This window comes from Thecamonas trahens (assembly GCF_000142905.1).
Source record: "Thecamonas trahens ATCC 50062 unplaced genomic scaffold supercont1.23, whole genome shotgun sequence".
Taxonomy (NCBI): Eukaryota; order Apusomonadida; family Apusomonadidae; genus Thecamonas; species Thecamonas trahens.
This window is the reverse complement of record NW_013657657.1, coordinates 191,458-214,895: the sequence shown is the minus strand read 5'-3', so window position 1 is coordinate 214,895 and position 23,438 is coordinate 191,458. Positions and strand designations below refer to the sequence as shown.

Sequence of the window (23,438 nt, the reverse complement as noted above, 5' to 3'; positions counted from 1 at the left end):
CCGCCATCCGCGCCGACCCGGCCCTCAAGCCGACCAAGAAGAACGTCCCGGCCAAGCAGAAGTACTACCGCCGCCTCAAGCTGCACTCTTCGCAGCGCAAGGACCGCGCCAACTGCAAGATCCGCGCCCTCAAGGCCTCGCTTGGCCTTATCGAGTAAACCAGCCCGGTCTGCTTGTCTGTTTGCAACAGTTGCTGTGTGTGGTGGATGAGCAAAGCCTCATCTGTGACATGCTCCCCCCCCCCCGCCCCCCCAGTCACCTGCTAAGTTCGCCAGGCGCGTGACATACCGCCCGCCGCCACCACCACCACCACCACCACCACTACCACCACCACACCACACACACTTTTGCACACTTGTGTGTATTGCGCAAGAATGGGTGGAGCTGACAAGGGTGTGGCACTGGTCTCGGGTGACGAGGAGACGCCGCTGCGGGGCGCGGGGCAGGGTCGGGGACGAAGCAGCGGCGGCATGAGCCGGCGCACGATAGTCATCCTCGCCGTGGTGGTGGTGGTGGTGGTGGCGGCGGCTGCGACAGCCGTCGGCGTGGTCGTTGCCCACGATAAGGACGACGATCATGCTCCCACTGGCGCCGGTCCGGCGCCGGCAGGCACTCGCGCTGGTCTTGCCGATGCCATGGTGGAGGACGAGATGCGGACGCATCTGACCGAGCTGATGGCGGCGGCGGTGAACCATCCAAACGCCGCAGGCGTGCCGTGCCGATCGGTGCTGAATGGGTACAACGAGTCGGCCGAGTTTGTACGTTTTCGCCTCACCGAGGGCGGCTTCGCCGACACCGACATCAGGACCTTCCCGGTCGAGGCTCCGGTCTACACCCAGATCGCAGTTCCGAGCCTGGTCCTCGACGGCATTGAGCTCATCTACGGCTCCGACTTTGCCGGCGTCCGGTACTCGGGCGGAAATGGGGCCCAGACGGTCAACGACGCGCCGTTGGTAGTTATTCCATCCGCGGACGCCTGCAACGCCACGGCGTATCCGTCAACGCCGGGCGCCGTCTTTGTCACCTACTCGGTGGCCGGCGGCTCGTGTGACTATGCGAGCCGAGTTATGGCTGCCGAGGCCGCCGGGGCTGCCGCGGTTCTCCTCTCGTCGTCGCCAGGCTCGCGCTCATTGCCGGGCAGCCGCGCACGCCCGTCGCCGTGGTACCCCGGTTCATGGCTAGCGTCGGTGCCTATCATCGGCGTCACCGACACCGTGTACCAGCTGATTGCCGCCAAGGGTGCCGCCGCCCGCGTCACAATCGCGACCAACACCGAGACCGTTGTCGCCGACACTTATGACGTGTGCGCCGACGTGCCGCCGCCTCCCGGCGTCACACCGTCGGGCGCCATCATCGTCATGGGTGCGCACCTCGACTCGGTCGCTGAGGGTCCCGGAATCAACGATGATGGCTCCGGCTCGGCTGTTGTGCTCCAGCTGGCACTGGCGTACCGCAAGCAGGCCGCCGCCATCCGCTCGCCGCACACGCTCCGGTTCTGCTGGTGGGCAGCCGAGGAACTCGGCCTCATCGGCTCATATCAGTACGTGGCCCAGCTGCAGGCCAACGAGCCAGCGGATTGGGACGCCATCGAACTGTACCTCAACTACGACATGCTTGCTTCGCCCAACTATGTTCGCTTTGTTCACCAGGCTAACGACTCGATCGCCACAGGTACCGTCCTTCGCCGTGCCGAGGCCATCGAGGCAGCTTACCTCGACGCGTTTGCCGCCGAAGGCCTCACCTACGAGCTCTCGTCGATGCGTGCCGGCTCGGACTTTCTTCCGTTTCTCATCGCCGACAAGCCGACCGGCGGCCTCCTTACCGGTGCCGGGGGGCTCAAGACCATGGAGCAGCGAACCATCTTTGGCGGCTTTGCCGACGCGCCGTACGACCCGTGCTACCACTCGCCGTGCGATACGCTCGAGAACATCGCCTACGATGCCCTTGTCCAGAACGCACGCGTCGCCGCACGTGTCGCCGTTCGCTTTGCCCAGGCCGATCCGCTCTGGCCGTCCGAGAGCAAGTAGCCAGGCAGCCGTCACGATTGAACGCCGTGTTTGCCCATACCCGCCACACCTCTTCATCGATCGCATTGGCAGTTGCCACCAGAATTGGTTGGAGATGCTGTCATCGTCAAACAGCACGCTACTATTTTTTTGGGCGCTGCGACTTGACGCAAAAAGGTTCCGTGCGACTTCAGAGAGAACAGCCGGGCAAACGTCGTTTCCGTGCCCACCCACGCCCACGCCCACGCCCACGCCCAAGCACGGGAGCACCGACATTCAACTCTGTTTGCAAACCTTCATTGAACATGCTCGCGAAGAGGCTAGTGCTTGTGGCAACTTTACTTCTTGCCACCGCTGCTGTGCTCCCGCAGCCCGGAGCCTGCTCCTTTGCAACCATTGACGCGGTTCTCGCCACGGCGGGTGGAGTCGTGGGCTCGGTCAAATTTCCCCGCCCGCGGCCGTCGTTTGCGAATATTTCGTCGGCGCCCGGATACGTATCGATGTTCATGCCGCCAACGCCGCTCAATCAAGTCCCCTACTGGGCACCCTATGCTCGGGTGCTGAAGTATGTGCACAGCGCGCCGCGGGTGATCTTTACCAACAAAGCCGGAGTGATGATCCAGATTACCGACTCCTACGAGAAAGGGTACTGCCCGCTACCTGCGGGCGGTAGTCACGGAGACACCAAATTGCGCGCCGTCTTTACTGCGTACACCCCAGGCACAGCGTTTGGTCTCGATTCAGAGTATCTTAATTGTGGCTCATATCAAGAGGCCGGATACAGTATTGTGGGTCATATTGGCGATCACAACATTGCCACTCTCGGCAACAGCAGCATCACCATCGCCGCCGCCGTCCCGAACCACACCGGTGTCCGCCTCCATACGCGGACCTCGCCGGGAACGTGGGAAGTCGCTGATCCGCTGTGGTACATCACTCCGGCGAACGGGATTGGTATGGTCGAGATGGAAGACGGCTACTTTTTCGCACTCACTACCCAGACACCCAACGTCGAGTGCAAGGTCTACGCCACGCCACCAGAAGGCGTGTGGCCGCCCGGAGCCGCAGTTGCCACAACTTCGTGTGGCTATTCGTCGACGGGCCAGCTGACTCCAATTGTCTCGGTCAAGTCGCAAGATCCATCCGATAATTACTACGCCATGTTCGCGTACGACAAGGGCACGAAAACGCTCGTGCTTTTCATCATAGAGCAAGTGTCCGGCGCCAACGTGGTCGTCACGGCGCGCGATCCGGCACAGTATTGGTCGCCAGCCGGAGCCATAACTATGATTGGCTCGTCTCGCATTGTCGCTCTCGATCCAGGTGGCTATGTCCTCGCATGGGTGCACCCTGGCCATCCCGATGACGACGGCGGGAGCGGCGTCATTGCTCGGGTTTTCCGCTCCGACGGTGAGCCACTCACAGATGAGTTTGTGGTGGGAAAGGGCGTGATAGACACGGGAAATGACGAAGATGACGTCGCTGTCTTTGTGGAGGATGGTTTTCTCGCCTTTGGCGTCACCTTTTTGTCCGACGCTGGTGTGGCAAAGCACTACGTTGCCTCGTTCTCGCTTGACGTGTCCGGCTTTGACTGGAATTCGCAGACGAACGTCGTTTTGCGGACTTCGCCGCTAGCAGACATGCCGGTGCCGCCGAGCATGACGATGGATGCAACGGCGTTGCGTGCTGGTACTCGAGTTCCACATCGATTTGCACCGGGCCTGTTCTCGGCCTTTGAAACTGCTATCATGTATCGAGTCCATTATGAGACGTACCTTGGCTATACCCACGTTGCCCTCTCTCGTGATCGCATCGTGCTTGACCCAGTGCGGTGCAGTGAGCTCGGTGCGCCTGCTTTCAATCTGGAGTGCCTTGCTGCTGCTCTCGTGGCACCGGCTGTCAACGACCTACCGGCTATCAACCACGGTTTCCACATTCGGCTCCCGGCCGGGACGTGGACCGGTTGCCCGCCACAAGGCGTGACGATTCCGTTTGCGCTCACGCTTGCGGGCGATGGGCAGGGTGCCACAGTTGTCGATTGCGCCGGCGCCGGTCGTGCGTTTGTCTTCAACGGCACAGGACTGGCGCCCCATGCCGAGCTCGCGGGCTCGGTTGTCTTGGCCGACATGACAATCAAGAACGGGTGGGTCGCAGCTGCGGTGCCCGCGGCTGGCTCCATTGTGGCGGGTGGATGTGTGGCGGTCATCGACTTTGCAGGCACCGGCGTATGGGTACACGTCCAGGATGCAACGCTTTCCAACTGCACTGTGACGAGCGAGGCAACCGAGCAAGTGCCGCGGTCCTCGACGAGCAACGCCGATGTCGAGTACGATGTGACGCTTGTTGGTGGCGGGCTTGGCGTGGTCAACACGGCCGACGTCTGGGTCTCGCGAGTCCGGATAGAGCTCTGCAGCGTGACCATGCCATACCTTCCGGTCTTTGCATCGTCGCTCTTGCGCACGCCGCGAATGTATGGGGGAGGGCTCGGTGTGATGTTCGACCAGATGGTGGGTGCATCGTATGACGCGGCCGTTGATGACCCACGCAGTCGAGGCGTGGTCATCGAAGACTTCACTGCGGTTGGCAACTTGGTGATGACACCGTCGTCCCGAGCTATCGGCGGGGGCGGTGGTGTGGCCGTTGCAGCTCTTCCGGTTGACATCGGCTTGATTATCGTTGCGTCGGTGGCAGCTGACGGCAACTCAGTGTCTGGAAGCCAGCTTGCCGGTGGCGGCATGCTCTTTGCCGACACCGCGCTACGGCCGGCGTCGACATTCATTGGCCCATCGCTTGCTCTTTCGAACAACAAGGCACCGAGCGGTGGTGGATTGGCCCTTTCAGCGGTGACGTCGACATCGATTGAGCTGATTGAGCTACTTGGACTCGAGCTGCGGGGCAACATCGCCGTCGGTGTCGGCGGCGGCCTGAGTGTGGCTTCGCCAAGCTCGGCCGATGCTCGGGTAGTGATCCGTGAAGCAGTCGCTGCAGGCAACACGGCTGGCACGAGTGGTGGAGGCACAGGCATTGCTGGCCTTGCATTGGTGATTGTCTCGAACTCGACCTTTGACGGCAACCACGCCATGCGCGGTGGCGGGCTGGCCGTCGCTGATCAGGCCATCCTGCAGCTGGACAATACGCAGGTTGTGGGCAACACTGCGGAGTATGGCGGAGGCCTTGCTGCAGAGGGTACGACATGTCTACTGCAGTCTGGATGCGCGATTACTGGCAACGTTGCGGGCCGGTACGGCGGCGGCGCGCTCGTCTCGTCGGGCACGCTGACGTATGCGGCGGGAGACGTGGCGGTGTCAGGCAACCGAGCTGAGATTGCGGGCGGTGGCGTGTTTGAGTGTCTCCTCTCGCAGGCGTGTGGCAAGACTCTTGCCTCGCCGTGCAATGGAGTTGGAAGTGGCGACGTGAGCAGCATGACATACGTTGAGAGCATCTCACCTGCGGACGCTGCGGCGCAGACGACGCTCAACACGCCGTCAAACCTTGCATCTGACCCGGTGGCTCTTGTCAAGACGGACGGCACGACGACAGGCATGGTGGCCACGATCTCGTCAGGCCAGGCGCCGTTTCCCAGTCTTGCTGTCCACGCGGTGGATTCGTATGGGGCGATGTCGCTGTTTGCGTACAATGCGCGGCTGGTGGCAGTCGCAGATGCAGGCGGTGCGGCCGCGCTCGCGCTCGCACCGGCTTATATTCCAGTGGGGTCGGCCGAACAGATGAGCGTGGCGACGGCGACGTGCAGCAGTGATGCGGGCGGCAGGTGCGAGCTGAGCCAGGCGCGCGTGCTTGCGTTGACTGTAGACGATCTGTCTACGAGCTACGTGGTGGGCGTGGAGATGGAAGACATGACTTGTGTGAGGCTTGCGACGCCGATGGTGGTGGCGATTATGCCATGCAAGGAGAATGAGATCACGGTGGTTAGCAGCACGGTCACGTGTGAGGTTGCTTGCACCGCTGGCGAGTACCTCGACGGCGAGCAGTGTTTGGCTTGCAAGCCAGGGACGTTTCGGTCGGACGCGAGGCACCAGCTGGAGTTGTGCAGTACATGCCCCGGGGGTATGTTCTCGTTTGGTGGCGCTGCGGCGTGTCGGGTGTGTCCGATTGGTGGCGACTGCTCGGATCCAACGCGGATCCTTGCTGCGCCTGGCTTCTGGTACCCATATGGCAATGCGAGTGCGCAATTAGACATGGGTGCGTTCCTGGCGTGCGAGCCGGCCGAGGCATGTCCAGGCGGAGCCGGATACACGCAGTGTGCTCCAGGATACGCAAACAACTTTGCGTGCTCCAAGTGCAGTACCGGGTACGCGCGCGCGGGGAGAAGTGCATTGAGTGTCCGGGAGACATGGTCTCGGTGGTGATTGTGATCGCGCTGGTGGCGGTGGGAATTGCGGTGGGAATTGTTGTTATCACCCTCGTGGTGCGAGCGCAGCGGATGAAGACGCAACGACGTGTGCGCTCGCTTTCTGTTGTGCCGCAAATTGTCAAGACGGCGATCAATACTGCGCAAACACTCGCAGTGGTGTTTGCGTTACGTGCGCAGACGTCAAAGCTGCTGGCGACGACGGCTGCGCAAGCTCTCACGTTCTCAGCGCTCTCGATGGACATTGTGCCGATCCGGTGCCTGAGCAACTTGAGCGTGTACCAGTCGTTTGTGGCGACGATGCTTGTGCCAATCGCCATCGTGTTTGTCTCAGGACTGTGCAGCTTGGTCGCGTCGCCGACACAGCCTGCACTAGCGGCACGACAAGCTGCGACTATTGCTGCGGTAGGGTTTTTCCTCGCCTATCCTGCGGTGGCACGCTCGGCCATGTCAATGCTTGCTTGCCGAGCGTTCTCGCTCCGGTCTGGGCTCTGGCTCGCTGACGATCTCGACATCCAGTGCTTTGTGGGGAGCCACGCAGTGTATGCAGGCGTCGCTGTGGTGGCCATTGTGGTGTATGTTGTGGGAGCGCCTCTGGCGCTCCTGCTTGCGCTTCGTGCGGCGCCTGCGGATCGCTACTCGCGATGGTCGTTCTTTGCCGGCCAATACCGCAGTCGAGTGTGGTTCTGGGAGTGGGCCATTCTGATTCGCAAGGTGGGCATGACCGCGCTTGCGGTGTACTCGCGGCGCGCAGTGGAGCAGCTGGTGATGACGAGCCTGGTGCTCATTGTTGTGCTTGGCGCGCAGCTGTATGCGCAGCCACTGATTCTGCGGAAGCTCAACAATGCCGAAGCCGGGGGCGTTGCCGTCTGCATCTACGTCGTCTTGGCTACGTTTGCGATCTTCTCGCGGGACCGGACAGACGCCGACGTCGAGTCGGCCGGCCGGGCCACGCCCGCGCGTTCCCAGTTTGTGTCGTTCTTGGAGTACTCGGCGCTCGCTGCCATTGCGGGCTACTTTCTCTGGCTCTTCTCGCTCGTTTTTACCATGCGACGGGCGGCAAGCGCGATCGTTCCGCTTTCCTACTCGCAATCCGAGCCCGGGTCCGAGTCAGGCGACAACGTGTCGGCCACCGAGCTCGTCGTCGTCACATCAAGAGGCAAGACAGTCGTCTCGGGCTCCAGCTCGAGCTCGGACTCGAAAGATCTCGACACGTACTCGGGTGCAATGCCGATGTCATCGTCATCAACTTTGTCGACGCTGTAGACTCTAAAGCTGCAAAGACACAGTTGATCATCAGCAGGTGCGGGTGGCGAAGAACGATCGAGGGATGGCGTGCGGGCCGGGCCGGCGAACAACCAGAAAACAGGCACAGAGCTCGAACCCCCTTACCCCCCCTACCCCCCCCCCCCCCCCCCGCCGCACACACACATACACACACACCTCGCTCGCTCGCTCGCTCGCTCTCTTCCTCACCATGCTCGACAAACTCCCTGCTGAGCTCGTCCACCGCATTGCATACGACGTGCTCATCCTCAGCCCGCGCGACGTGGTCAACCTGGCGTGCGTGAACAAGAGCCTGACGACGGTGCTGCTCGGTGATCGGTACTCGCGCGACCGGGCGTACTCTTTATGTGGGGCATCGTGGTGCGCGTGTAGGCGGCGATGGCGGGCGACACAGCTGGCGTTGCGGTGGTGTTCGGCTCGCGACGGGCTTGCGGCGTTGTGGGCTCTGCTCGTCCCACAGCGCGACGTGGTGGCTGACTCGCTGGAGTGGTCCGAGGCGGCGGCAACAGCCATCAAAGCCTTTGCAGACAGCGAGGTGCTGAGTAAGGATGAGCTGCTGGCGCGGGCGTGCAAGCGCGGACATACGCTCGCGGTTGCCGCGCTCATCAAGCACAGCGGCTACTCGCCCACCGACGACGATTGTTTGGCGTTCCGGCTGGCGGCACAGTGTGGCCATCTGGACATTGTTGAGTTTCTGGCAGCTCAAGAGGGCGTCGATGCCGGTGCGTATAACAACTATGCCGTCCGCTGGGCAGCCCGCTATGGGCGTGTCGATGTGGTCCGCTTTCTCCTCGCCCATCCCGCTGTCGACCCGGCGGCAGACAACAACTGCGCCGTCCGCTGGGCCGGCATGTGCGGTCAGATCGCCACGCTTCGCCTGCTTCTTGCTGATCCGCGGGTCGATCCGACCGCCAACAACTCGGAGGCCCTGCGCAAGGCGGCGCACGTCGGCTGCGCAACCGCTGTCCGGCTCCTTCTCGACGACGGACGCTGCGATCCACGAGCTGAAGACGACTACGCCCTCAAGTGGGCACTCAAGTACGGTCATGCCACCATTGTTGCCGCGCTGGAGGCTGTGGTCCCGCCAGAGGTGGTGGCGGCGATTGCCGAGTAGTCGCCCAATCCGGTGTACGGATAAAATACTGATATTCTCGCCCTCGTTCGGTAAATGTTAACGAACCTGTGGCGTAGAGGTTTAGCGCGTTTGGTTTTGATCCAGAAGATCGTCGGTTCGATCCCGGCCAGGTTCGCTTCTTTAATTTTTTTTTGCGCCCAAAGCCACCCTTGTCATCCCCTCTCCACCTCTCTTCCACGGAAGCGATCGCCTCCTCTCTAGGATTGCACTTTGGCGAGTGCTACGCACCGCTTGTGCGTTGCGTCGGATTGGTATGAGGATGGGTAGGGGGGGGGGGGAGGGAGGAACGAAAAAATGACCAGAGGGAGGGGGAGATTTCGATGTTGGACGAGCTGCCACGCCGCCGCTGCGACTACTCGGCCGCTCCTAACGAGCACCCACATCACCCACAGCAGCACTACATCAACTGATACGCTGTGCACAGAGACAATGCACAGGCGAGGGTGGCGCCAGGAACAAAAAAGAAGTAGCGGCGGCCCGTCTCGATCGGGCGACCTTTGGGTTATGGGCCCAACACGCTAACCGCTGCGCCACGCCGCTGCACGTTCTCAGAACGATGTTGACTGACAGTGGCCGCACGCAATTTAGTTGGCCCGCACCAACCTCACCTCGTCACACCCCTCATCTCACTTCTAGAGGCGATCGGTGGCGTCCTTGCTCCAATGCTATCCTCTGCCTAGCGGGTGCTATGTCAGAGACGGATCAGGACCGGTAGGGGAAAGGGAGGAGAAAAAAATGCCTTGTGTGGGGGAGATTTTGATGTTGGACGAGCTGCCACGCCGCCGCTGCGACTACTCGGCCGCTCCTAACGAGCACCCACATCACCCACAGCAGCACTACATCAACTGATACGCTGTGCACAGAGACAATGCACAGGCGAGGGTGGCGCCAGGAACAAAAAAAGAAGTAGCGGCGGCCCGTCTCGATCGGGCGACCTTTGGGTTATGGGCCCAACACGCTAACCGCTGCGCCACGCCGCTTTTCGTTCTCAGAACGTTGAAATATACGGAATTGAAAACCATATTAGTATGCTAGACTGCATTGGGGGAAGACGTTGCTGGTAGGCTCCACGCACAGCTCGGTCTGCGCCTCAGCGATGGTAAGGGATGATGGCACGTAGGAGGAGCCAAGGAATGACAGCAGCAATAGCAATGACTGGATTTAGACAAGACGGTCGTGAACAGAAAGCTTCTTGACGGTGCCCACGTACTCGATGAGCATGGTCTGGCCGTCGAGGGCGACGCCGTTGTACTTTGCGACGGCGAGGGCGGCCTCGTCCGGAGACGAGTACGTGACATGGGCAACACCAGTCGAGTTACCCTCGGCATCAAAGGCCAGAACAGCTTTGACAAGCTCGCCAAGGTCGGCAAAGAGGTCGTTGACATCGGTCTGGGTGACGGTCGGGGCCAGGTTCGAGACGACCAGCTTGGCCGACGGCTCCACGGCCGGAGCCGGCGGGCCGGACGGCGCCGGGCGGCCGCGGTCAGCGTCGCGCCCACCGCGGCCAACGTCGCGCCCACCGCGGTCGCCGCCACGTCCGCCACGGTCGCCGCCACGGTCGCCGCCACGGTCGCCACCACGGTCGCCACCACGGTCGCCGCGGTCGCCGCGGTCGCCGCCGCGATCGCCGCCGCGCCCGCCACGGCCACGCTCGCGGGTATCACGGCCACCATCGTTACGATCATTGCGGCCATCACGACCACCGCGGCGGTTGTTGCCTCCTCTGTTGTTGTTGTTGTTGTTGTTGTTGCTGTTGTTGTTGCCACGACCGCCGCGCTGCTTGCCCTTGCGAGCGCCGCCGGCACCGATGCCGAACGGATCGTCGTTGTCGCGAGTAAAGACAACCTAAACCACCGCCGCCAGACACATGCATGAGTCGCCATCAGCTGGGTGTGCCATCACCCGCGCCAACACCTGCTCCTTGCCCGTATCCTCCGCCGCTGGCCATCACACCACAGGCGCAGCACATTGGACTCGCCCTTGAAAAAAATAAACAGAGTGACCGACCGCCCGATCGACGGCGACACGACCGAGGCAGCGAGCGGCGAGGAGAGCATGGGGCGGCGCGCGAGGGGGAGGGGGGGGCAAGGGGAGGGAGAGAGGACGTACCTTGTATGGTCCGGCGTCCCCACGGCGCTGGTTGCGTCCGGTTTGGTTGCGGGCCTTGCCCGAGCGGCGCTTCTGCTGGGCCTGGGCGGCAGCAGCCTTGCGGCCAGCCGCCGCCTTGCGGTCGGCAGCCTCCTTGGCCTTGCGGGCCCGGTCAGCAGCAGCCTTCTTCTTGGCCTTCTCCGCAGCAAGCTTGCGCTTCTTCTCGGCAGCCGCAGCACGCTGCTTCGCCTTCTTCTCCTGGTTCTCGGCCTTGATGAGCGCGTCCAGAGAGAGCGAGAGTCCGTCCATGCTGCCGGTCTGCGTCGAGTGGTGCGTCTTCCGCTGGTCGTTGGCCGCGACCGACACCCGCTCACCCCTCCCCTCCCCCCCCCCCCCGTCCGCTCGCTACCAACTTGCCAGTCTACCACACACAGGCGGAATGACAGGATCTGATAAAGCTGGCAAGGCTTACGAGATAAAGAAGGGTCATCGCAGCTGCCGTAGAGGTCGATGGCAGCCAGTTGCAGAGCATGATCAGGACTTGAGAAGCGGTTACCAAGTCTTTTCTGGGTAGCAGATGGTGGATAGGCGGGTGTGGGGGGGGGTGAAAGGGGGAGAGAGAGAGAGAGAAAGAAAGAAAGAAAGAAAGAAAGAAAGAAAGAAAGAAAGATCTACGCGCAGAACCGCGATGTTGGTGGCGACGGTGGATGCAGCTGATCCGTGCTGTGTCCGAGTAAGGCGGGCGATGCTTACTATGACACGGCAATGTGATCAGCTGATCTCGGACCAACCACGATGTGACGGACGCGGTGGGAGGCCGAATCCTAGTCTCATGCAGCCTTGGATGGCTCCGATGGTGTGGCAGATAGCGCAATGCTGTGTAGTTGCGTTGCGCACATGGGACTGGTTCTACAAGTGCCTTGCCAATGAGGAAAACCGCCGGCCGGCGGGAGGCGTGAGCCGACGGGCGCGCGACGGCTGCGCGGCGGGCTGGACAACACGCCGCGCTAGCTCGACAAGTGGTGGAGAACGACCATGCGCTGGGCTGGAACGCGTTTATCTTTTCTTCCTCTCGCCATAACCTTCAGCACCCAGTTCTAGTCGTCATCCGACTCGTCATCGGGCATCATGTACGACATGACGGCGTTGAGGCCGCGGAGAAGCTCGGCCTGCTTGCGTGCCTCAGCGACAAGAACGGCGATGTGGACCTTTTCGTCCTCGCGGAGCTCGATCTCAATGCGGTGGAGGTCGGCGATGGTGACGATTTCTGGGAAGCGCGCGACCTTCTTGATGTACGTCTTGGTGCCCTTTTTGAGGAGCGCAGACGAGGCGCGGTAGTCGTGGTCATCATTGTAGAGGCCGTAGAGGCGGTGGGTGTAGTACCAGATGGCCTGGCGGAATGGCGCTGTGTCAACAGCCTGGGCGTCGTTGACCGACTCGTCGGTCATTTCAAAGGCGAGGTTAAAGGTGGCGTCGAGCATGTCGGCCGCCTCCGCGTAGTACTGCGAGACGAGCGAGTAGCCCTGGGCCGCCCACGAGTAGGCGTGCATCTTGAGCATGTGCGAGTCGCCGCGAGAGGCCTTCTCCCGCTCGTCAAAATCTTCGTACTTGGACTGGCTCACAGCCGGATCAACAAACACGGCGGCGGCTTCCGAGACCAACGGCGTGTGGTCGGCGAGGCGCCCAGTGTTCTTGTCGAGCTTGGCGAACGCGTCCTCTTGCTCGCCAGGCAGCTCGTCGGCAGAGGCCAGACTCTGCATGTCCGACACAATGTTCTGGCGGACGACGCCGAGGGCGTCGGCGGCCGGGGCGGCCAGCGGGCCGGCGGCGGCGGCGGTACACGGCGCCTGTGCGTGTCCACCCACGCACAGGTCCGGCTCGCACGTCACACCAGTGCCGGCGACGAGCGACGCCACGCCGTGGAACGAGGCAATGAGGGTGATGGCATGGACAAGCTCGGCAATGGACCAGACTTCGTCACCCTCGACAAGCTCTGCCACATGCAACCGCCGCAGCCGCCACGGCTTGCGCACCATGATGCCCACAAGCTTGGCCAGCTTGGCCAGCTTGGTCGGCACAGCCTCCAGACCGCGGGCAAGCCACTCGGGATCGCCGCCGCACGCCACAAACTCTTCGGCCTGCACCTCCAGCACTGGGTAACAGTCGTGGAGCGCAACAGCCATGAGCGCAATAAAGTGCCGCCAGTCTTGCGGCAGCGGGCCTGACTCGCGGGTGACAGCGTGCATGAGCGCAGAGTGCCGTGCCGCGTAGTCGGGGAACCACGCAAGGACCTGGTACAAGTGCGCCACCCGCCCGGCGCACGAGAACTCGCGTCCGTACATGGCCGCAATCTCCGAGCCCGTCTCGAACCGCGCAGGTGCAAAGGCCTCGATACCTGCCAGGAACATAGACGCCGGCCCGATGCACAGCTGGGCATCCACAGAGTTGAGCGGCCGCGGGAGCGAGGCCAGCCAGGCAGCCACGCCGACGCGCACGTCTTCAAAGGGCGCGCGTCGGCTCATCTCGGCCACCCGCGCCACATACCCGCTCGCGAGGCATGAAGTTACCTCGTTCTCGGCCACGTCTTCCTCGTCCCGCACGGGGATGGAAGCCTCCAGCTCGCCCAGCACGTCACCGAGGCCGAGCGCCCGCTGCTCGGCATCCGGGTGGTGGAGGGGAATAAGGAAAGATGCGTCATACTCGGCGGCATGTTCAGGCGCGCCCAGCGCAGACACTACATACCACGGCGGCGAGGCCTCGTCTGACAGCAGCTGCTGCGGGTCGGCAGGGACCTCACCTTGGTTCGTCTTGGTAGGCTCGGTGGATGGCGAGGCCATGACCGGTGAGGGGAGACCGGGTACACGCACGCCACGGGTAGGCGAGTAGTCCACCACAAACTCTGTCACAGACAAAGTATACCTCTCCAACTACCCCTTGGTTGCCTTTTCAAAATTCCTTCCTGCCGGACTATCCCCCGCTGTGCCTGCGTCAGGTGGTGCTGTCGGTCGTCGTCGGCGCGAGAAAGGCCGCTGGCTGGTGGTGGCTGGCGGGTGGTGGCCGGTGGGCCGGTGGCTGGCTCGGTCAGCCGGTCGGTCAGTCGGTCGGTGGCCGGCAGGCAGTGGCGGCTGGCCGGCGACAGGCGGGTGCCAAGTCAACAACGAGTGCGAGGACAGTCAGCATGGCGTAGTGGCGAGAGGATGACAGCAGGTGGGGCCACCTGACTCGACCGCGAAAACGGCTGGAGGGATGGAGGAGCTTGTGGTGGTGGGCGTGACTGCCAGTCCGGAGCGGCGGGTGGAGGGCGCGGTTGGCGCGGTCGGCGCCAAGGTCACCGAAGGGCCGAAGCAGCAGCAGCGGCGGCGGGCTCCACGGCGAGGGCGGCGGTCTGTCTCAGCCTCGGGTGCAAGGAGACAGCAGGGTGCGGCCAAGCCAGGCCGATCGCATGGGAGCGCCAGGCTGGTGACGGACGACGAGCTGCGGCCGGTCGAGCCGGTGTCGGACGCTGGGAGGCGAGCGCAGAGCAGGCGCGAGCGGCCGCAGACTGGCGGGCGGGCGCGGGCGTCGCAAAAGGCTAGGGCGCGGGCGCGGAGGACCAAGACAAGCAGCGGGCCGGTGCGAAAGCCCGAGGAGAAGAACCGCGCAGCGCAGTGGGGCGTGCGGGCGCGATCGCTGGCCAAAGCCGTCCGGTCGGCCGAGACCTCTGTCCGCCGCGCAATGGCGGCAATGGAGGATCTGAGTGAAGCCCGCGACGCATCGGCACTGGCTGACTCGGAGCGGGTGGCCGAGGCCGAGTCGCTGGCCAGCGGGCTGAGCCAGGCGGCGGCGGCGGTGAACCGGCTGGAGACGTTTCTCTCGGCCGATGCGGCGCGGGCAGCTGCGTCGGATGACTTTGTGGCCAAGCTGCAGCGACTGATGGACCGTGCAGAGAGCCACATTGGTGGCGTCAAGGCTGCGGGGCGGGATACATTTGAGGAGCTCCTCGTCCATGAGCGACGGTTGGAGCGCGAGCTCGCCGTCTACGCCCGCCACTTTGACGCTTGGAACGAGACGGCCAACGAGCGGGCGGTGGCTACGGCGGTGGCCATGGCCTCGCCGCCGCGAAGCTCGCGAGAGGCAGTCCCGGCATGCTCGCCAGCCGGCGATCGGCGCTTGCCGCCTGCAGTCGTGGCGTTTGACGAGTTTGTCGCCGCCCACGGCGGGGCGAGCGGCGGTTGGGACGAACCTGACCACGCACTGTATGTCAAGCTGCGGCGCAAGGCTGCACTGCCTCCTCCATCGTCGGTACGGTACGCAGCAGCACTCGACACTATGCTCGACCGGGTTGCCAGCGCGCTGCCGATGCACAGTCGCGCTGACGTGGCCAGCCACGATGCATGGTACACCCAGTACACTACCTTGCTGGGTGCCAAGCGGCGGGCCATCTCGCAGTGGCGGGCGGCCCGGGCAGAGAGCGGCGAGCGAGCCACCACCAGCGAGCCGGCCACACCGCCACGAGCGCGGCCAGCAACCGCCGCTGCGCTCCGGACCGAGTCGCGGTCGGCGACCAAGGCGCGGATCTTCGAGTACAAGGTGCGCAAGGCCAAGTCGGCGGTCCACGACGAGCTGCTGAGCAGGGCTGCCCGGCGGGCGCGGGCGGCGGCAGCTGCAGCCAAGCGCGCAATGCAGAAGCAAAAGCGAGCGCAAGTTGCGGCGTGGGCTGAGGCCCGCGCCGCCCAGCAGGCACGAGCGGCAGCCAAGGCCGACTCGGCTGCCGCCGCCGATGCCGTGCCGCTCACGCAAGCCGAGCTCGCCCGTATGCACGCCCGGAATCTGGAGCTTGCCCGCGCTCGCGCCGACGCCGCACGGGCCAAGAAGGCTCGCAGAGTCAAAAAGGCTCTGGTTCATGTCTACGATCCGCTGCCGCAGGCGAGTGTTACCCGCGGACCACGCGACCCCAACAGGCTGCTTAAGCCAACTGCGGCGACTGCCGCCCGCGCCGCAGCCATCGAAGCCGGCAAGGATGAACAGACTGTCTTTGACGCGGCTCCTGTCGTCTCGCGTCGGTCGATGCCTGCTTGGCGCGCGCGCATGTAGCGCAGTGCTGAAGCCAAACTTGACCGGTGGCGTGGAGAGCGAGTGAACAGCGGCACAGCGGCACTCGCTGGTCAGCACTCGCCTGAGACGAGACCATTTGACTCTCTCAGCAACAAAGCAGACAGCATGGCCTCCGATGCGGGCTTGGCAGATGGGCTTGGCGTGGTGGTGGTGGTTGGCGCCACAGGCTTCCTCGGAACCCGGCTGGTGGGCGAGCTGGTGGCGAGAGGCGAGGAGGTGGTGGCGGTCGGCTCGGCGGCACGGCCCAAGGGGACGACCATTGACGCTGCAGACGGCTCGTTCTCGGTCCCGGTAGTGCGTGCAGACGTGACGACGAGCGCTGGGCAGGCGGCGGTAGTCGAGGCGGTGGCTAATGCCCGCACCAGCTCGGGCCGTCCGCTCAAGGCGGTGTTCTTTCTGGCCGCGCTGGCGTCGGGTGCCGTTGCACCCGAGACTCATCCGGAGGAGGCTCAGGCCATGTCCGAGCTCAACGCCAGCGCGCCTGGTCGACTGGCACGCGAGCTCGGCGATGTGCTTGCCTCAGATGGTGCACTCTTTGTCTACACCTCGACCGACATGGTGTTTGGCGGCGACGCCGCGCCGTATTCGGTCGACTCGCCGCCAGCGCCACTTACCCACTATGGGGCGACCAAGGCGGCTGGCGAGCAGGCTCTGCTGCGCGATGGCGCAGCTGGTGATGGCGTGCGGCTCTTGGTTGTCCGCCTCCCCCTCCTTTACGGTGACGGCGCGTTCTTTGGCGGAATGATTGCCAAGGCGCGCGAGGCCGCCGCCGCCGTCGCTGGCCAAGCCGTCGAGCCGATGACACTCTTCACCGATGAGTTCCGCACACCGCTTTCCGGGCTAGGCGCTGTGCGTGGACTACTTGCTGCCGTTGCTATTGGCTTGACTGGTTTGCACCACTTTGGCGGGCCGGACAAGGTCTCGCGGTGGGCGATGGGCGAGGCGCTCGCGCGGGCTGTTGGCATTGACGCCAGCGCCGCGTTCTGCGGCGTCGAGGTTGCCACAGTGGTCAAGACGCCGCGGCCGCGCGATCTTGCGCTCGACTCGGACGCGACATGGGCGGCGCTGCCAGAGGCCGCACATCCGTGCGCGCTCGACGATGCTATCGCCGCCATCCTGGCGAGCCCGGTCCCGCATGTGGTGGTTCCCGAGTCGTAGAGCGGCCGTCAGTGCATGATGTGTCTAGCTGCGGGAGCGCAGAGTAATAAATGTGTGATAGTTGTGTGTGTGTGTGTGTGTGTGGCGTGTTTGGGTACAAAGCATTGTGAGCTGAGCTCGACTACGCCTTGGAGGCGACAAGCGCAGCGCGGCGGGAGGAAGCGATCTTGGCGCGCTTCTTGCGGGCCGACGAGGCGGCGGCCTTGGCCTTGGCGGCGGCCTTGGGCGTCTTGCACCCGACGTCGCGGACTGACTTGCGCTGGTTGAGCGGTGCTGCACTGTTCTCGTCAACCGGCTTGGTTGTTGTCGACTTGCTCAGCGCGCTCTTGTATGCCTTGTTGGAGCGGAAGGAGATGGGGACCCGCTTCGGGTTGAGGTTGGGCTTGCGGCGGCCGGCGGCCTTGCCGGCGGCCTTGCGCGACGACGGACCGGCGGCGGCGACAGCGGCAGCCGGTGCAACTGCCCTGCGGCCGGCAGGCTTGGCGACCGGCTTGCGGCTGCGCTTCTCGCCGATCGACGCCATGCCCGAGAACATTTTGGCGTGCATGGCGTCAAACTTGTCGCGAACCGATCGCGGGCCAGCCCCGCTCTTGGTAGACGTGGTGGACTTGGCGGACTTGCCAGCGCGCGGCTTGCCTGCCGGCCTAAGCAGCCGATCAGCCACCTTGCCACTTGCCTCGCCGGCGAGCGGCACCGTCACGCTCGTGGTTGCCGGCGCGGCGCGCGCTGTAGGCGCCGGCGACTCGAGATCGTCGAGGCTCAGCGCCACGTCGTCTGTGGCGATGTCTGTCTCGGGATAGGCCACGACCATGGCCTCGGGCTCGGTCTCGGGCTCGGGCTCAGTCTCGGGTTCGACGACAGGCTCGTTCGCCGTCTCGTTCAGTTCGAGCAGGCTCTCGATGATGAAAGTCGACTGCGAGCCGCAGGGGCAGCAGAATCCGGAGAGCGAGAGTGAGAGTGAGAGTGAGTGACTATGGCAGAGTGGGCTGGTTCTGGTGTGAGCGACGCAGCGGGGGAAACCGTGCGTCGTCACGAGGGTCGGCGCGCCGTGGCGTACCTTTCCATTGGCCTTGATGCCGTGCTCCTTGGCAAGGGCTTGCAGCTCCTTGCGCTTGAGACCCTCGAGATGTGCGCGGTCAAACATTGTGCGTGCGATAGAGATTGCGTGTGTGTGTGTGTGTGTGTACGTAGGTGGGGCGGTTGTGCGGTTGTGCCGTGTGGCGCGCAGGTGAATCCCAAAATTTGTGGTCGACGAGTGGCCCGGCCAGAGCGGATGGTAGGTGGAGGCGGAAGGGGGGGTGCGGGGCGGGAGGCGAGCGATCGAATGCGTCGGAACGGAAGTTGGAGAAGCGGGGGGCCGGCAGTGGGAGGACTAGGTGTCGGGAAAACGCATTCCTTCTCTCACGTAGTTGACGATGAAGATTGTGACGTGCCTTGTGCTCCTCGCCATTGTGGCTGTGGTGCGGGCTGACTTTGTACGTTGAGGGGCGCGGAGGGGCGGTGCAGGGTGGGGGACGGGGGAGTGGTGGCGAGGCAGAAAATTTCGCTTCCAACCGAGGGTCGCCCCGACACTCGGCGGCGGTGGCGGCGAAGGAGATGCCGGAGACGGCGGAGACAGGGGTACAGCGCGGAGGAGGAGGGAGGTAGAGGAGGAGGTGCCTGTGTGAGAGCGACCGGAGCATGCTTTGGCCTTGTAGCCGGCTCTGTAGGTGGTGGAGTTGCGCGTGCCCGCCAGGAACGTTTTTTGGCCCCTCGTTTTGCCTTTGACGACCAGCAACGGCAGCCGGATGGGGTGGAAAGGCGGCGGCGAGACTCACAGGGCAGACGGCGACGGCGATTGGGTGGCGGAAAACAGTACATGCACAACCCGCGTGGCTCCAACAACCGCCTCTCTGAGGACAACAACAACCGCAACAACGCGAACCGTCTCTTCGACTCGCAGAACAACAACCGGTACGCTTGGGTTAGGATGGTAGCGGTTGCGACCGCGTTCCGCAGGGCGGCGGGTGGGGCAGACGAGGGCGGAGTGCGGCGCCTTTGGCGTCGCGGCAGACAAACGCACGCACGCGTGGTAGCAGCAAGCCGCCAGAGTCATGGTCTGGTATCTTGAGGGGGCGGAAGAGGTTGCCGACGGGGCGGAGCTTTGTCGAGAACATTGTGTGCACGTGCCCAGGCCACGTGCCGCCGACTATTGGTATTCCCCTGAATTGGACCGATTTTTGCCGACACCCTTTTTTTTTGGTGGCAAGAGACGGCTTTTGCCGCTGGCTGAAGCCTTGCCGATTTTTTTAACTCACACACTACCTCGCTCTGACGGCACACTGCAGTGGTGGCTACAACGTTGGCGACAGCAACACTGCCAAGAACGGCAACGGCCGTGGCGATGGCACCGGCATCCTCACGTACTACAAGACGTCGATCCTTCGCGTCGAGTGGACCAACCAGCATGGTGGTGAGAACCCCAACGTGAACACTCAGGTTGTGTTCCAGTACATGTGCGACGACCAGTCTGCGACGTACGTCGACAGCAACTCTGTCACGCAGGAGCTGTGGAACACGGACCTTCTCCGCGATGGTGACGGCTCGATCGGCAACGCTGCCAACCAGCGCGTGCAGGATGACACGCAGACCCAGCGTGGTCGCCACGAGCCGATTGCTTTCTACCAGCACTGCTCGACCCGGAACCGCAACCGCGGGCTCTTCATTGCGACGGAGAACATCGCCGACAACGCTTCGGCGCGGCGTACCCGCCAGGACAACGCCGGCACGCAGTACGGCTCGGAGTGCCCCGAGGAGCGCGACTACTACCCGTACTGGCACCCGACGCCGTGGAAGGACATCATTGTGCTGACCTCGAACATGACGCAGTGCGAGCTGTACCAGACCGAGTCGCAGAACGTGATGGCCAAGGGCTTCTGCGTCGACCAGCAGCACAACAACCGTGATGACTGCATCGACGACGGTTCGCAGTGGTACGAGGTTGCGCCGTGGGGCATCCCCGCTCCGCGTTGCGAGCCGCTCGCCTTCTCGCGCGACAACCACCTCGGTAACTCGATCGGCGGCGAGCCGCTCCACTTCAACTGGACCATCCCGTCGGAGGTCACTAACGACGCCAAGTGCGTTCTCCGCGGCCGCTACAACATCTCGACCGACGACTACGACGGCTGGAACCAGTTCTACGAGGAGGACGAGGACGGCGACGTCATCTCGCCGATCACGGACGACCCGAACGTCAACCTGCTCAAGGGCACCGGCCGCGCCGCGGGCGTCCAGCTCAACGTCGACGTCTCGCAGTTTGGCCGTACCTTCCAGGACCGCTCGCACACGTTCATCATCAAGGACCGCCCTGCGGACATCCCGGCCGAGGCCAAGATCTACAACCTCAACGTGCGCGGCCGCCGCGGCAACATCGTTCAGGTCTACCCGGCCGTTGAGTACGACTTTATCCCGCGCGAGCTCGTCGTCACGCCGACTGACTACGTCCACATTGCCTGGACTGGTTCGCTCTCGTCGCCCGATGGTGCTGGTCAGGGTGCCGCCAACTCGGACAAGAACAACCTTGTGTGCACGGCCTCGGCCGGCCACTCGGTCCCGCTCACCTTTGCCGACGAGGCCTGCAACCTCTTCACCACCTTTGCCCAGCACGAGAACTTCGCCACCGCCGGCGTCGGCGGTGCTACCATCGATGAGCTCCTCAACAATGCGCCTGCCACCTATGACGGTGGCCTCATCCAGCCGGGTGGTGGCCAGGTCGGCGACTACTACTTCCTCAACACCCGCAACAACCACTTCTCGAACCGCTCCCAGCGTGGTTCGATCAAGGTTGTGGCCTCCGTCTAAGTAGATGTCGTGCGCCATGTTTTGCGAGTTTAAAGGCAATCGTTTTTCATCCACAGCCTCCCCACCCTACGTCGTACCTTGTTGGCCGCCGCGCCCGCGCCCGCCGCGCCGCCGGTTGCGTCCGCGTCCGCCTCCGCGTCCGCCCCATCTCTTGCCCGATGTCACTCCCACTGTTGCCCCATATTGCTGCACCAGCTCGATTAGGAGCGCCGCAATGTTGCGTGCATCGTCGATGCCCGAGTGATGCCGGCCCACAAGCTCGAGGCCAACCGCATCAAGCATGCCTTTCATGCCGCGGGCCCGGCTGCCGGTGGCGGCCGAGTACACGTGCTTGATGTTGATCCACGACTCGACGCCAGCAGCTAGCGCCGGCGCGAGCCGCAACTCCTTGTTGCGCACCTCCTTGGGCAACATGGTCTTGAGATCCCAGTCGCCGCATGTGCAAAACGCCCACCGCGTGCTCTCGCCCGCCAGCTCGGCGCCGAGCACCTCGTCGATCTTCTCCGCCAGCCCGTCCAGTGCCTCGTCGATGGTCATCCCAGCGTCGACCGTCTCCTGCTTGATGCCCGTGAGCTCGGTACAGAACCGGGTCAGCTGAGGCACGCTTGTCGGGCGGATGTACCTGTGAAACTCGTCCACGATCTGCGGCCCGCCGTCGCCGTCGCCGTCGCCGGCCATCTTGACAAACACCACCGGGAGCTCGATGATCTCTTGCGGGCCAAACGTCCGATCGTCGTCGCACGTCGCCTCAAAGTCGACCACAAGCACATACTCGAGTCTTTCCGCCGCCGTCGCCGCTGCCATGATGTTCTGTTTCACCTCTACTCCACCGGCCTTGGCTTCGATGGATGGTTCTATCGGATGGCCTCTCTCGTCGCTTCGGTTTCCATTGCCCGCAGGAGAAGATGAGTGGCGTGGCTGCTCTGCCATGCACTTCTGGGAAGAGAGGAAGAAAGGAAGCCGTTCCAGCCTGTGTCCGTACCTAAGAAGACCCAAACAAGACCCAGGCGTATCAAGTCGAGTGGAGTGGTGCAATCGATCGAGTGGTAGCAGCTGCACCTCCAGCCACTGGTGGCCGCCTGTGAGAGTGGCCTGCGGTGGCTGAAAACAGATGGCAAACAGTGGGCGAACCGTGGCAGGCAGAGCAGCCAGCCACTGTGACAAGCAGACCGGCAGCAGGCAGCCCCCCCCCCCCTCCAACCACCACGGTTGTCACCCCTAAGCCCACCCCACTACCCACTGCACTCTACCCCCCTCCCCCTACCCCCCTCCCCTCCCCCCCCTCCCCACCCCCCCCCCCCCCCCCCCCCCCCTCCCCCCTCGCCATGGAGAGCGTGTCGACCCCGACCCACGGACACAGAGCAGCCGGCGGTAGCGCAGGCGAGGCGCCTGCTTCGCCGGTCACGCCGGTTACGCCGGTCAAGCACGCCGTGAATGGACTGTGGAGCGAGACAGCTCGCCTGCAGGAGCAGATCCAGAAGAACTACGCCACAACCACCCAGCTGCTGGCCCGCGCAAACAAGCTCAAGGAGCGCATCGTCCGCCAGCGCCAGGAGAACCAGCATGCCTTGCACCTCATCGACTCGCCGTTGCGGCCTTCGCCCACGCCCGCGCCCGAGTCCGTCTCGTCCGCCACCACTCCCGCCGAGACCATTGCTACGGCTCCCGCTGACGCCTCCCCTGTGTTCGAGACGCCGACAAAGGCGGCCGCCAAGGCGGCGACAACGACGGCGTCGGCCGGGACACAGACGCCGCCGCCGGCGCAGACACAGCCCGCAAGCCCGCCACAGGACGTTGCTGCCGAGGTCGACAAGCCGGCGCGGGGCGACGAGGCTGCGGACGACGAGGGCCTTGGCCATGACGCCGACCGCTCCATCTCGGTCGAGGACTTTACCGATGCGCAGGCCGTGTACGAGGCCGCGCTGGAGCAGCGCGACGGCATGATCACCCAGCTCGAGTCGGACAACGTTGCCCTGCAGCGGACCCTCAAAGAGTATGAGGAGGCACTGGAGGAGATTATGGACATGCACCGCAACCAGGTCTCTGTCCTCCAGACCAAGCGCGAGGAGGCCATCGCTGCTCTCTCCGAGGACCTGGCCCTCGAGCGCGCGCGCAACGCACAGCTCTCCGACAAGTCGCTCGCCCTCGAGCAGCAGGTTGAGCAGATGGCCGCCGTCATGCGCCAGGCCGCCGACATGGAGGAGGCTGCCGAGCTCGAGGCCTCAGTCCGCCAGTCGGCCCTCGAGCGCGAGAACGCACAGCTCCGCGAGCTCATCTCGGCCTATGACAACGAGCTCGACGTCGAGTTTGAGGATGACGTCGTCGAGGCTCTCGCCAACGACGACCTGCTCGCCGCCTACGACGAGCCTGCAGACTCGCTGCAACTCGCTGCCGACGACCAGCCAGCTGCCGAGTAAACCACGTTCTACCATGCGCCCGCCTCGCCGGCCACCCGCCACCG

At 63.9% G+C, this 23,438-nt stretch overlaps 11 protein-coding genes and 3 non-coding genes across 14 annotated transcripts in view; 8 read left to right on the top strand and 6 right to left on the bottom strand.

The window, feature by feature from the left end:
* The window catches only part of AMSG_11879 (uncharacterized protein), a gene marked incomplete at its 5' end in the record, with an annotated part of 11,051 nt that extends 10,876 nt beyond the window's left edge, over positions 1-175 (top strand). Inside the window, one exon of the mRNA XM_013902466.1 lies at positions 30-175. Within this exon, the coding sequence (XP_013757920.1) occupies positions 30-158 (129 nt within the window). The 3' untranslated portion in view covers positions 159-175. The remainder of the gene's footprint in view (positions 1-29) is intronic.
* Positions 176-374: 199 nt separating this feature from the next.
* Positions 375-2,027, top strand: AMSG_05432 (lipoprotein aminopeptidase lpqL; the record flags this gene model as incomplete). The annotated part of the gene is made up of 2 exons (XM_013902396.1): positions 375-447; positions 538-2,027. The coding sequence occupies 2 exons, from the start codon at positions 375-377 to the stop codon at positions 2,025-2,027; spliced, it is 1,563 nt and encodes a 520-aa protein (XP_013757850.1).
* A 284-nt stretch (positions 2,028-2,311) lies between these two features.
* AMSG_05431 (uncharacterized protein) lies at positions 2,312-7,641 on the top strand (the record flags this gene model as incomplete). The annotated part of the gene is made up of 2 exons (XM_013902395.1): positions 2,312-6,308; positions 6,356-7,641. 2 exons carry the CDS (start codon positions 2,312-2,314, stop codon positions 7,639-7,641), a joined length of 5,283 nt encoding a protein of 1,760 aa, XP_013757849.1.
* A 211-nt stretch (positions 7,642-7,852) lies between these two features.
* AMSG_05430 (uncharacterized protein) lies at positions 7,853-8,776 on the top strand (the record flags this gene model as incomplete). Its single annotated transcript, XM_013902394.1, has 2 exons — positions 7,853-7,998; positions 8,035-8,776. The coding sequence occupies 2 exons, from the start codon at positions 7,853-7,855 to the stop codon at positions 8,774-8,776; spliced, it is 888 nt and encodes a 295-aa protein (XP_013757848.1).
* A 62-nt stretch (positions 8,777-8,838) lies between these two features.
* AMSG_20028 lies at positions 8,839-8,912 on the top strand. The gene has a single exon. It is a non-coding gene; the product is annotated as a tRNA-Gln (tRNA).
* Positions 8,913-9,264: 352 nt separating this feature from the next.
* AMSG_20027 lies at positions 9,265-9,337 on the bottom strand. Its single transcript has one exon. It is a non-coding gene; the product is annotated as a tRNA-Met (tRNA).
* Positions 9,338-9,704: 367 nt separating this feature from the next.
* AMSG_20026 lies at positions 9,705-9,777 on the bottom strand. The gene has a single exon. It is a non-coding gene; the product is annotated as a tRNA-Met (tRNA).
* A 166-nt stretch (positions 9,778-9,943) lies between these two features.
* Positions 9,944-11,205, bottom strand: AMSG_05429 (uncharacterized protein). Its single transcript, XM_013902393.1, has 2 exons — positions 10,907-11,205; positions 9,944-10,642 (listed from the first exon to the last, which is right to left on the bottom strand). Exons 1-2 carry the CDS (start codon positions 11,192-11,194, stop codon positions 9,959-9,961), a joined length of 972 nt encoding a protein of 323 aa, XP_013757847.1. The 5' UTR covers positions 11,195-11,205; the 3' UTR covers positions 9,944-9,958.
* A 721-nt stretch (positions 11,206-11,926) lies between these two features.
* On the bottom strand, positions 11,927-13,925 carry AMSG_05428 (sestrin-1). The gene has a single exon (XM_013902392.1). The coding sequence runs from the start codon at positions 13,720-13,722 to the stop codon at positions 11,983-11,985; it is 1,740 nt and encodes a 579-aa protein (XP_013757846.1). The 5' UTR covers positions 13,723-13,925; the 3' UTR covers positions 11,927-11,982.
* A 206-nt stretch (positions 13,926-14,131) lies between these two features.
* AMSG_11878 (uncharacterized protein) lies at positions 14,132-17,137 on the top strand (the record flags this gene model as incomplete). Its single annotated transcript, XM_013902465.1, has 2 exons — positions 14,132-15,923; positions 16,110-17,137. 2 exons carry the CDS (start codon positions 14,132-14,134, stop codon positions 17,135-17,137), a joined length of 2,820 nt encoding a protein of 939 aa, XP_013757919.1.
* A 72-nt stretch (positions 17,138-17,209) lies between these two features.
* AMSG_05425 (uncharacterized protein) lies at positions 17,210-18,420 on the bottom strand. Its single transcript, XM_013902391.1, has 2 exons — positions 18,195-18,420; positions 17,210-18,050 (listed from the first exon to the last, which is right to left on the bottom strand). The coding sequence occupies exons 1-2, from the start codon at positions 18,279-18,281 to the stop codon at positions 17,259-17,261; spliced, it is 879 nt and encodes a 292-aa protein (XP_013757845.1). The 5' UTR covers positions 18,282-18,420; the 3' UTR covers positions 17,210-17,258.
* A 109-nt stretch (positions 18,421-18,529) lies between these two features.
* On the top strand, positions 18,530-21,026 carry AMSG_05424 (uncharacterized protein). The gene is made up of 3 exons (XM_013902390.1): positions 18,530-18,612; positions 18,993-19,090; positions 19,465-21,026. The coding sequence occupies exons 1-3, from the start codon at positions 18,553-18,555 to the stop codon at positions 20,975-20,977; spliced, it is 1,671 nt and encodes a 556-aa protein (XP_013757844.1). The 5' UTR covers positions 18,530-18,552; the 3' UTR covers positions 20,978-21,026.
* A 112-nt stretch (positions 21,027-21,138) lies between these two features.
* Positions 21,139-21,781, bottom strand: AMSG_05423 (ERI1 exoribonuclease 3; the record flags this gene model as incomplete). The annotated part of the gene is made up of 2 exons (XM_013902389.1): positions 21,139-21,147; positions 21,170-21,781. 2 exons carry the CDS (start codon positions 21,779-21,781, stop codon positions 21,139-21,141), a joined length of 621 nt encoding a protein of 206 aa, XP_013757843.1.
* Positions 21,782-22,088: 307 nt separating this feature from the next.
* AMSG_05422 (uncharacterized protein) lies at positions 22,089-23,394 on the top strand (the record flags this gene model as incomplete). Its single annotated transcript, XM_013902388.1, has 2 exons — positions 22,089-22,098; positions 22,358-23,394. 2 exons carry the CDS (start codon positions 22,089-22,091, stop codon positions 23,392-23,394), a joined length of 1,047 nt encoding a protein of 348 aa, XP_013757842.1.
* Positions 23,395-23,438: the final 44 nt, after the last annotated feature.